This window comes from Octopus bimaculoides, chromosome 16, assembly GCF_001194135.2.
Source record: "Octopus bimaculoides isolate UCB-OBI-ISO-001 chromosome 16, ASM119413v2, whole genome shotgun sequence".
Lineage (NCBI taxonomy): Eukaryota > Metazoa > Mollusca > Cephalopoda > Octopoda > Octopodidae > Octopus > Octopus bimaculoides.
In genome coordinates this window covers 55,124,555-55,137,054 of record NC_068996.1, presented here as the reverse complement: position 1 = coordinate 55,137,054, position 12,500 = coordinate 55,124,555, and the positions used below count along the sequence as shown (strand labels likewise).

General features: G+C 36.8%; 1 protein-coding gene across 2 annotated transcripts in view; it reads left to right on the top strand.

Moving 5' to 3' along the window:
- The window catches only part of LOC106871179 (neuralized-like protein 4), a 93,667-nt gene that overhangs the window by 62,029 nt on the left and 19,138 nt on the right, over nucleotides 1-12,500 (top strand). For both annotated transcript variants that reach the window (XM_052973785.1, XM_052973784.1), the window contains exons 13-17: nucleotides 3,119-3,253; nucleotides 7,112-7,251; nucleotides 8,623-8,835; nucleotides 10,312-10,410; nucleotides 11,366-11,503. In XM_052973785.1, coding sequence (XP_052829745.1) covers nucleotides 3,119-3,253; nucleotides 7,112-7,251; nucleotides 8,623-8,835; nucleotides 10,312-10,410; nucleotides 11,366-11,503 — 725 coding nt within the window. The remainder of the gene's footprint in view (nucleotides 1-3,118; nucleotides 3,254-7,111; nucleotides 7,252-8,622; nucleotides 8,836-10,311; nucleotides 10,411-11,365; nucleotides 11,504-12,500) is intronic.

Here is a 12,500-nt window from a genome sequence, read left to right as displayed (position 1 = left end):
ATAAAATTCATGATTATCATTATTGAGTGAGTGAGTGAGAGAGCAGTGCATGCCATCAAAGTGACACTGGAGTACAAATATACAAAGCTCAGTATACCTATCATGACTACCTGTCTATTAAGGGTATACCAGGCACCTGCATTGCAACTGTATGTGCTTGACATAGTGGTCTCATATTAAGATAAACAGCAAATGAATTTGCAGGTGGGGCCCAGTTAGAATTTTCTTCAGGTTGAGTAGCCCATCCCACTCAAAAGGTCCCTGAATAAGGTTTGTTTAAGGATGTTGAGCAAAACACCCATGTTTCCAAAGGTGAATTATCCAAACCCCAAAGAATTCCTCTCAACACTTGGCTATGATGCTCCCCCACTACTTCTGCTCACGATCAGAGATGCACATATCGTCAGCCACCAAGGGACATGCTCAACTGGTTACGGTCAAACGATTGACAAGCAAATCTGTGGTATTGAGCAGAATATTTGCTGAAGCCCATCTTTTATACCAAGACAAAACAATATACATGATAACACTTCCAATCAATTAAGATCAGAAGCCATGAGAGCCACTGCCTGGTACTGCATCAGGACAATTAGAATCGTTTGGAGGCCAGGCAAAATACTCAGTGCCTTTTCATCTGTCAATACCTTCTGAGTTCAAATTCTACCATGGTTGACTTAATCCTTCATCCGTTCATGGTTGACAAAATAAGTACTGGTTGATTACTGGGATTGATGTAATCAACTTATCCCCTCCCCAAAATTGCTGGCCTTGTGCCGAAATTTGAAATCATCATCATCATCATCATCATCATCATCATCATCATCATCATCATCATCATTATCATTGTTATTATTATTATTATTATTATGGAAGACTGTCGGACAGTTCTTAATTTCCTGTTATTCTTTACTTGAAAGCAGGCAATAACAAAGCAACAAAGGTTTCAAGTAGTGCCTTATTATTATTATTATTATTATTATTATTATTATTATTATTATTATTATTATTATTATTAAAGGCTGGCATAAACTGGATAGACCACTTTGCATATATAACGTAGCAATACTTTTGCAGTTAGTATGATTAATATATCATTGAAAGAAAATGTCATTAATTTACTAGTCATTTGTTATTCATAATGAATACATTCTGTATGTGTGCATGTGTATGAACATGTGTATCTTGTTGCTATTGATGATGAACACTCCTTGTGTGTGTGTGTGTGTGTGTATTTACATTTGTTGGTAGGCAATCATAATAGCAGGAGATTGTTAATTAATTTTTGCATATGAAATTATTTAAATTCCAGTTAAATCTCTAGTCCTCAATCCTTTTTGTTACTAACCCACCTGATTCTATGATACAAACTTCTTATTTCAAAGTGATCTAGATTAAAACTTTCTTCCATCAAATTTCATCTTAATTTATCTTCCAAACATCAGCTTAGTAATGATTAAGTTATTTTAGTAAATTCCTTATTATTTTCAAAACAAATTGAAACAAAGACTGGATTTCAACAGAAACAGTAATGAAAGGGTTAATTGTAGTTGAAATTTTCCTCTAACGCTAAAGGAACAGTAAATACATAATGTGTGTGTGTGTGTGTGTGTGTGGCTGAGGATGAATTACAATTGAGTGTTTGTGTAGCTCTCTCTCTCTCTCTCTCTCTCTCTCTCTCCCCCCCCCCTCTCTCTCTCTCTTTCCAGCTGTCACATCCTGGATATGCTGCTGCATCAAGGATGGGAGGACAAAGAGAGTGTCTCTTTCTGCCCATGACTACATAGTAACCTAAAACAATTCTTGAAAGCATGTTATACTTGAATCTGTAGAGTTCTTTGATTCATTCTAGTTTCAAGTCCACTTAAATTATATGTCCACTTGATTGTGAGTGAGAGCTGTGCTTTTTTTTTTTCATGTATGTAGACTGGTAGATAAGGTATCTTTGTGTGTGTGCGTGTACATGTGCATACATACACACAGACATGCTGAAACAATGGATCATGTGTGTGTTACTAGCTTACACCAGAAGAGAATAGGTCAATGTAGAAGATGAGGAGAGTAAGCCTCAGGGGTAACAAGAATGAACTTTAGGAGTCCCTTTTTCATTCAAATGTAAAATGCAATGTAAACATTAAAAAAAATATACTTTTTAGAGATGAGGCACCTAATCTCAAAATTTATCATTTGAATAAGTCTTTAAGTCATTTGATTCTGTATTCTTCACTGTTGTACCAATTGTAAATGGAATCAATTGTTAACACTCATAATGTTTTAAAATCAACAGCCATGTCATTGTAATTCCTCAACATTATCAAACAGCTGTTGTCACATGTAGGACACATCTGGCTATTGACCATATTTTTTTTTCACCAGGAAGGGCAAACAGTTTTCCTGTCTTGTGGTTATGGTTAAAGAAGTATTGAACATGACTGAAAGGACTGAAGAGAGACATTTTCCTCTTCAGTCAAGCCCTTTTCAAGAACCACTTGAAAGACACGGCTAGAGAGGGATTTGATCTCCTCCAGTAAAAGTAGCAAGAGTGAGTGTGTCTATTCTTCTGTACATGTGTGGCTAGTTCAGAGAAGGATACCTGGAAAAGGGTCCTTGCCTTTGGTAGTCAGATCCTTTCATCTTGGAGCTGTAGAGTACTTTGGTTGGTTCTAAATCAGGAGCACTGTATAATCATCATCACTTCTGTATACAACATATACTTTTCATCCCATTAGATTTCTGTGTAAGGTACCCCATACTTTTCATCCCATTAGATTTCTGTGTAAGTCCCCCATACTTTTCATCCCATTTGATTTCTGTGTAAGTCCCCCATACTTTTCATCCCATTAGATTTCTGTGTAAGTCCCCCATACTTTTCATCCCATTAGATTTCTGTGTAAGTCCCCCATACTTTTCATCCCATTAGATTTCTGTGTAAGTCCCCCATACTTTTCATCCCATTAGATTTCTGTGTAAGTCCCCCATACTTTACCTGACTCGTATTCGTTATCTCCATCATTGCACATGCCTTTGGAAAATGAAAGAAATTATCATCGTTATTTATTGATTTTCACAATCTTCAGTTTATTAATCTGTCTTTTAACACTTGTATTTTTGTTTTTTACAGGTCTTTATGCTGTGATAGATTTATATGGTCAGTGTGCTCAAGTTACAATAACATCTGGCTTTAACTCTCTTCCAACTGACAACAATATCACGAGTGTTGAAATGGATCAGTCATTAGCTTTGCCTGTCAGTACAGGTAAATATTAATGCATTTCTTACTCTTTTACTCATTTCAGTCATTTGACTGCGGCCATGCTGGAGCACCGCCTTAAAGGGTTTTAGTCAAACAAATCGACCCTAGGACTTATCCTTTATAAGCCTAGTACTTATTCTTTCAGTCTCTTTTGCCTGGTACTTTATTCTATCAGTCGCTTTTGCTGAACTGCTAAGTTACAGGGACATAAACACACCAGCATTGGTTGTCAAGTGATGGTGGAGGGACAAACACAAAGATGCACAAATATATACACACACACACACACACACACACACACACACACACACACACACACACACACACACACATATATATATATATATACAAGATGAGCTTCTTTCAGTTTCTGCCTACCAAATCCACTCACAAGGCTTTGGTTGGCCTGAGGCTATAGAAGAAGACACTTGCCAAAGGTGTCACGCAGTGGGACTGAACCCAGAACAATGTAGTTGAAAAGCAAGCTTCTTGTCACACATCCTCTCCAGTTGATGCTAATATTTATGTCCACCATGATCCACACAAGTGTCTCTTTAGCAAGTCCAGCAATTAACAATTTAAATAAGGTGTCAACTAATGAGTTTTGTTCTGTTTAGCTTTGATTGATATCAAGTAGACATTAATGTTTTATACAGAGCCCTTCTTCAACAAAGAAAACTTTTACATATGGTGACACACCAACTGTATGTGGCTAGTTCAGAGAAGGATACCTGGAAAAGGGTCCTTGCCTTTGGTAGTCAGATCCTTTCATCTTGGAGCTGTAGAGTTCTTTGATTGGTTCTAAATCAGGAGTACTGTATAATCATTGTTTTGTTTTTCTCTTTAAAGCCTACCAATTAGGGTAACTATTTCAAAGTTTAAAAATTCACTTGATCTTCCTATTACAGCTTCTGAATTTGTCTAAAATGTTAGTTCTTGATCTTTTATGACAAATGAAAGAATCTGTATTAACTCTTTGGAGAGAAAATCTATTAAAGTTTTTATATGAAAAGAGGTTTTATCATTTAAAATTCTCTAATATTTGGATCTCTAGGAGACACACATACTCTCTTTCTCTGTCTGAGCGTGGCCGTTGCCAGTACCGCCTGACTGGCCTTCGTGCGGGTGACACGTAAAAGCACCCACTACACTCTCTGAGTGGTTGGCGTTAGGAAGGGGATGGGGAGATTGCAGAGGCTGAAGTTCTGGGGAAAGGGCCACAGTGGTTCGTGTGGAGTAGGGGGAAAATGTTGAATACAACAAGAGTGACATGAAGTGGAGGAGGTACAAGACCAGCTAACTCCAAGAAACAATGGTCATTGTTGGAGTGATTGAAATGACAGAGAGGTGACAGTATGCTTGTGTACCAGAGGTTAGAGTGGTTTAACGACAGTCGGTCAAATGGCTCTTCAGAATGCAGTCCAGTCTATCTTTTTGTATAGCAGCAGCTTTTTCCCAGGTCCTGGAACACTACTTTATTGTGAGCCTTGCATTAGTTTCGTGGAATGTCAGAAGCTGTTGGGGTCAGAAATATCTTCTGGAGAGAAGTTTTTGAAATGCTGTCCTAGCATGTTAATGTTAATCTAAGGGTCTTAAAATAAACTTAGTAAAGACCAAAGTCGTAGTAAGCAAGAAATTGGACAGGACTCTTCATTTTTCCAGTAAATGGTCCTGCTCAGTATATAGGGAGGGTGTAAACAGAAATTCTATTTGGTCTACCCAGTGCAAGCTATGGATACACAAGAAGTGAAGTGGAATAGTAAGAAGATTTTATGTACATTATTTACATTTGACGGATATTTATCCTCATCTTGTTTGTTGTTAACATAACGTTTTGGCTGATATACCCTCCAGCCTTCATCAGGTGTCTTGGGGAAATTTCGAACCTGGATTCTCATTCCTAAGGGATTTTATTATCATTATAGTATTATTCTGCTTGTTCTTATTTGTCTTTAAGAGAATAATTTGAACAGAGAAAAATATATAGAAAGAGAAAGAAAAGGGGAAGACAAAGAGTGAGAGAAAGAGAGAAATTCTGTATTATTATAGAAAGTGATGGATATGTAGGTAGAGAGACGGATTGATTTGCACAAATCCAAAAGTTGAGATTTGTTTTGTTCCTAACACTGTTGATAAATGTATGTTTTAAAAAGTGTCACTCACAAGTGTTGCATCAATGCTTCTTTTTTTGGAAATAATTCTTTCTTTCACTCCAACCTTTCACTTGAACTATACTTGTGGTGATTCAATTTTTGAATTCCTTGTGTTATGTTCTGTTACTGACATATTCATAAAGAATTCAAAATATAGCATAAATGTTAGCTTTTTTTTTTCTTTTTACTCTTTTCTCTTAGTTATAAATCGCTTTGTTTACGTTTTGAAAATATGTCCTCTGGTGCATTACTATGACAATAATGATGACAGGAGTCGTCAGTTCAAATCCAGTCTTTTTGCTGACCTATCTAACTTGCTATGTATGCATTGAATTTGTACTCCAGCTTACCATACCTAACAGAATGAAAGAACATTTTCATTGGCAGCTAACAGCAGCTTTACGAACACGCTCTGATTCCAGTAGATGGTTAGAAGCCCTACTGATTGTATTATTGGGTTTACATGCTGGTGCTGACGAAAACCTAGGTTACTCCCTGGCAGAATTGCTACAGTTCAGTGCTTAAACTGATTAAATGATATTATTAGTTACAGCTACTCAACAACATGATCCTACTAACTATATTCATCGGCTGCGAAATTACATGGCAGAGTTACCTGCAGTCAATTGACTTTTGTTCTGCTCAATATCAATAAGTAGATTCTCGTATTTGTATGCAGCAATGCAGTTAAGCATCCCTTGCATACAGTTTATTCCAGCCTGTGCCATGTGTTAAAAGCTAGACTAAAATGACAAGGCTTTGAACATTCATGGGAGACAGGGGCCTGTGCAGGCTTACACTCCCCTATCCTCTTCTGCCACACCCAAATAAGCCACACACAAACATTATGCATTATTTAAGAACTGGAAGAAGACATTGACTGGATAGAATCAAATGCTTCAGAAAAATATACAATTTCTTCATAACGATTTTCAAAATAATTGTGGAATTTCCATGGGTACTGCTAGTTATTATCGTTAGGGTGGCATTATCATCGTTACTGTGAGGCGGTGACCTGGCAGAAACGTTAGCATTCCGGGCAAAATGCTTAGCAGGTTTTTTGTCTCTTTATGTTCTGAGTTCAAATTCTGCTGAGGTCAAATTTGCCTTTCATTCTTTCGGGTTCAATAAATTAAGTACCAGTTGTGTACTGGAGTCAATCTAATTGACTGGGGCCCCTCCCCAAAAACTTTGGGCCTTGTGCTTAGAGTAGAAAAGATTATTATCATTACTGTAGCAGACAAAATGCTTAGTAGCTTTTCTTTCAGGTTTATGTTCCAAGTTCAAATCCTACTGAGATCTACTTTGCCTTTATCATTTCAAGGTCATTAATATAAAATACCAGTTGTGATCTGGGGGCCAGTGTAATCAACTTACCCTTTTGCCTTCTACCTGTAGTAGAAATATTATTATTATCATTAATGCAGCAAACTGGCTGAATCATTAGAGTATCAGACAAAACACTGGCAATTTTTCTAGTTCTTTGTGTTTTGAACTCAAATCCTGCCAAGGCTGATTTAGCCTTTCATCCTTTCAGTGTTGATAGAATGAAAGTACCAGTGGCGTACTAGGGACCGATGTAAAACTTGCCTCCTCCTTTCAGAATTGCTGGCCTTGTGCCAAAATTAAATAGAATTATCATTATCGTCATAAGTATGCATTGATTGATCTAATTTAAATATTGTTATTTATTTTATTTTCCTTGCAGAAGTTTGTCATCGCTTCAGCCAGTGTTGTGGTAAAAATGTAGTCATTAAACAGAATGGTAACATAGCTTGCCGTACAAGGAACTTTAAGAATGCCCTGGTATTTAGTTCTGATCCCCTTAGATATGATGAACTATTTGAGGTAAGATATACATAAACACACACAAGTACACATGCACACACACACACATTGATTTGTTTTACTGCTGAATGCATTCCTTGTCATTAAGCCATACCCATTTTTTAAGTAAGGGAGTTCTCATTCATTTCATCTTTGAAAGTGCAGACTACCAGAAAAGCAAGAAATAAGAGGAATCACATGAAGTGTACGTACAAAAGGCTGCATTGGTATTGCCATGTGTTGTGCATGAATGAAGGTGGCTGTATAAATGAATATCAAATGCTTAATATGGATGGCATTTATGGAAGGGGAAAACTCAGGAAGACATGGTATAAAATGACGAAAGCTGATCTCAGGATTTTGGGCCTCATGGAAGTGACAAAACCAAAGAAAATCAGCAATGCACAGTGCTCAAGAGGGCCAGCACAGAAAACCTTAGGTTCTGGAAGTGTAATGTATATATATACACAACTGAGCCACTTGTTGAATTTGCTCCTCTCGTGTCTTCCTTACAGTTCCTCATCACTCTCCCAACAATTGCAATATGCTGTTGCTGTAATTAAATGAGTCCAGAACTACTTATTTCATTATCTCTTTCTGTGCTACCAATTATTTCTTCCACTACCTGGTACCACTTCCTTTAATATCCATCCTTATTGTAACTGAAAATGTATAATTATAATTCTAACATTTCTATTTCTAAATCTTTTTAATCTGTAGTTACTTATTAAATGTGAAGGTGCACTGCTCAGTGGTTATAATCGTGTGTTCAATTCCCAGACAAGGTTGTGTGTTGTGTTCTTGAACAAGACACTTTATTTCACGTTGCTCCAGTTCACTCATCTGTAGAAATGAGTTGCAACGTCACTGGTGCCAAGCTGTATCGGCCCCTTTGTCTTTCTCTTGGATAACACTGGTGGCGTGGAGAGGAGAGGCTGGTATGCATGGGCAACTGCTGGTCTTCCATAAACTACCTTGCCTGAACTTGTGCCTCTGAGGGTAACTTTCTAGGTGCAAACCCATGGGTCATTCATGACCAGGGAGGCAGGTGGTCTTTAACCTTTTAACTTATTAAATATAAATTTTTGTAGTTATATTGTAATTACAGCATGGCAGACATATATTTAGCCACTCAAAAACTGTTAACTTCAATTTTTGGTGTCCAAATATTTGTTGCAATGTCTGTAACCTGGTCAGTGACACACTTCAATTGGTCTGAAACCCTACCGCTCACCAATATAAATAGGCCTCAGGGTTTTGGATATAATTTTTTCATATATGACCATTTTACTATTATCATAATATTTGTATCTAATAATTATGAAAAGAAATAAAAAAAAAAGAAAAGTTATAATCATGTACTTTTATTTTTCTTTTTTCTTTCTGTTGCAGGTGAAAATTGAGCAGCTGTCGTTGTTGTGGTCAGGTTCGTTACAACTTGGTTTAACCACTTTATCAATTACTGACACTACGACACAAAATTTATTGCCGGAATCTATTGAGGGATTAACTTCTAAACCCACTTGGGTGGTGAGTGGATCTGATGTTAAGAAAAATGGTGTTGTTATCAGGGAAAATTATGTTCCATCACTCGATAGGCTGCAGGTTAGTAATATATGCATTTATGTTGAAGCTGGCTCTCTCTCTCCCTCTCTCTCTCTCTGTATGTATATATATAACAACAGATGGATAATATGTAATGTGTAAATTGATACATTATCCATCTATTGTTATTTATTTATAATTCACCTCTCTCAGAACTTGCTCCTCGTGTGATCCAAAGACTGTATATTCAATACAGTGTGCATTTCTTGATTAGCACATGGGCCAGTGGTATTCTCCGTCAGGTTCAATTAATCGTATACATAACCTGAATATCTTTCTGCCTATACTTTGGTATCCACGTATGTATTTGTCTATCTTTGTTGCGTATGTATTTTACTTTTGATCTGACTTGGTGCCTTACCATTTAAGTGCCTGGTTCATTTGAATCCTAATATATGTATAGCACAGGCATGGTCATGTGGTTAGAGTTTCATTCCCACTGCAGGCTAACGAATGCTTTATGAATGGAAATTAGGTAATCGGAAACAGTAAGAAACCCGTCATGTCTGTATGTGAATTTGTCTGGACATTTGCATGCTTATTGTAAATAGTCGCAGAAACGTTAGGACGCCGGGCGAAATGCTTAGCGGTATTTCGTCTGCCGTTACATTCTGAGTTCAAATTCCGCCGAGGTCGACTTTGCCATTCATCCTTTCAGGGTCGATTAAATAAGTACCAGTTACGCACTGGGGTCGGTATAATCGACTTAATCCGTTTGTCTGTCCTTGTTTGTCCCCTCTGTGTGTGGCCCCTCGGGGGTAGCAAAGAAATAAGAAAAACAGTAGTCATATGTCTGCAGTCATCCATGAAAACATGTCCAGCCATTGTACTGTTCATGTTTGAATGGTTTAGGGAAATATTATTTTGCTTGGGAACTGGTTAGGGCTGGTGACAAATCTACCTCAGTGAATTTCTTCTGATCTATGCAACCATGGAAAAGTGGGTGTGTCTGTCTTGTATTTTTCTGTTATTTTATTGATTTAGCTGTTACATTATAGCCATGCTAGAGCACATCTGTGTAAAGCAGATGATGCTACTCAAGAGTTTCAGGCTTTTGTGTGATCAAACCATATCACTGGCACCAATGTTATAGTTTTTGAGTGTTTCCTTTAAAGCTTCCTTGAAGCACTTTAGCTCAGTTTCATCCCCTCTTTCTCAGCTCATTATAAAAGGTTTTCATAGGAAGACTGCTGTCTTCCATTTCAAGGTAGTTCTTAACAATGTCTGCTTTAATGCTGGTTGTTTTTGTTCCTTTAACAATACTGTAGTCGTCCCATCAGATTTTGAAGATGCTACAAAGGCAATGCTACTAGTAAAAGCACTTCTGATTCAGACATCGATGATAGATGGTCTGAGTTTTGTGTTCTGTAATAAAGAGAAGACAACTGCTGCCTTAAGTATGAATAACTGCATTGAATCAAATATATCATTTTTAAAAAAGAAATGTCATATTTACCACTTTCTATGTTTGTGCAGGTTGACAATGTTATAGGAGTAAAGAGATGTAGTGATGGAACCATGCACATCTATATTAATGGAGAAGATATGGGTGTTGCAGCCTCAAACATTCCGAAAGTAAGTTCCACTTCAGTCCACGTAATTTATATTCCTTGTCTCTTCTCCATACTTGTCACAAGAAATATGAATTTGTTTTCACTGTATTTATAATTTAATTATGCTCTGGTTTTCACTTCATTTTTTTTAATAACCTGCTGTCTAGTTGACCATTGAGATTTTTCATAAAGATGGTTTTTACAGAAATGGCTTCAATATATGACTAGCCAACATTGGACATTCTCTGTCAAAACAAATTACCTAGTTTCAACAATGTACACACAAGCCAATTGTCTACAGGTAATGAATTGCCAGAACCATTATTGTATCGGTATTTGTTCCAGCTCTTTTCATATTCTGAGTTCAAACTCCAGTAAGGTCACCTTAGCTTTTCATCCTTCTGGAGTCCATAAAATAAAATATCAATCAAGATTGGTGAATTGGCTGAATCATAAATTTCAGATTTTTTATTATATAATTATTCCTTTCTTTCATTGATCTTAAATTTGTAGTGCTTGAAATAATAATGACAGTAGCAATTTTCTGAACGTACACTCAGAATCATTCAATTATGGCAATTTTAGCATAAAATCTTGTAAAAATTCCTAGAAGAATGTCCAATTTTGGAAGGAACTTAACTGCTCTGCTTTCTAGTGATGTTGTTTTAACCCTTTTAATACCAACTTGCCTGAGACCATCCTTGGTTTTCTACTACAAACTTATTGTTTTTAAAGTGATCTAAATTAAAACCATCCATCAAAATTCCATGTTAATTTATATTCCAAATTCCAGCTTAATAATAACAAAGTTAGTTTACCAAAATTCTTTGTTATTTTCAAATTTAATTGAATCAAATTCAGTGTATTTCAACAGAAACATGGTAAAGCAAAATGGTTAACAGAGCAACTATTATGTGAATGTATAATATAAAAATATATAAAATTTGATTGAAACATCAATTCTTTCCAAATTATAGAATGTGTTTGCTGTGATAGACTTGTACGGTCAAACTGAAAGTGTTTCTGTTGTAAGCAGAGCATTGACAGAAAGTAATTCCAGTTATATACCAACCCCTGCATCACTGCCGCCTGCAGTTGGGAAATGCCCTTGTGAGGTAAAATATTTTGGCTATTTATTTCTTTTAGTCCAACCAAAAGTTAAATGTTTGTTTCTTGCTGTTGTTGCTTAAAAATTTTAGAAATTATGATATTTTTCTTGTGTTTCTTTTAATTAAATTTATTAATTATTTCACATATGGTTCAAATGATGATGATCATCATTTAATGTCTATGTTCCATGCTGACATGACTTGGATGGTTTTACAGGAGCTGGCAAGGCTGGAGAGCTGCACCAAGCTCTAGTTATCTGTTTTGTCATGGTTTCCATGATTGGATTTCCTTCCTAAAATGTACTGGGTTGCTTTTTACATGGCACCAACATTTTCAATTTGTTTAAACAAGTAAACTATCAAATAGTATATGTCTTACTATTAGCCGGCCCCGTGCTGTCAAAAATGATGGCTAATTGTAGGATTTTATATATAAATAAGGTACAAAATAATCACACATACAAACATTCACATACTTCCCTTGTATACGCACACACACACATACACACATATACTCAGAGGTGAAATGCTGTTTGATTTTTTCATTTCAGCATTGAATGTTCGCCATCCCACTTCCAGTTTGCCATTGCTCCTTCCTCCCTTATTCATCTATCACCCCCTCCTTTCTCATTCATATGTTGTGATGGGGAAATACACGAGTATTATTCATCATCATCATCATCATCATCATCATCGTTTAACGTCCGCTTTCCATGCTGGCATGGGTTGGACGATTTGACTGAGGACTGGCAAACCAGATGGCTGCACCAGGCTCCAATCTGATTTGGCAGAGTTTCTACAGCTAGATGCCCTTCCTAATGCCAACCACTCCGAGAGTGTAGTGGGTGTTTTTACATGCCACTGGCATGAGGGCCAGTCAGGTGGTACTGGCAACAGCCACGCTCAAATGGTGTTTTTTACGTGCCACCTGCACAGGAGCCAGTCCTGGCTTTGCAGTTAGCACCAGGACTATATTTGCACACAATGCAACTCTCCTCAACAT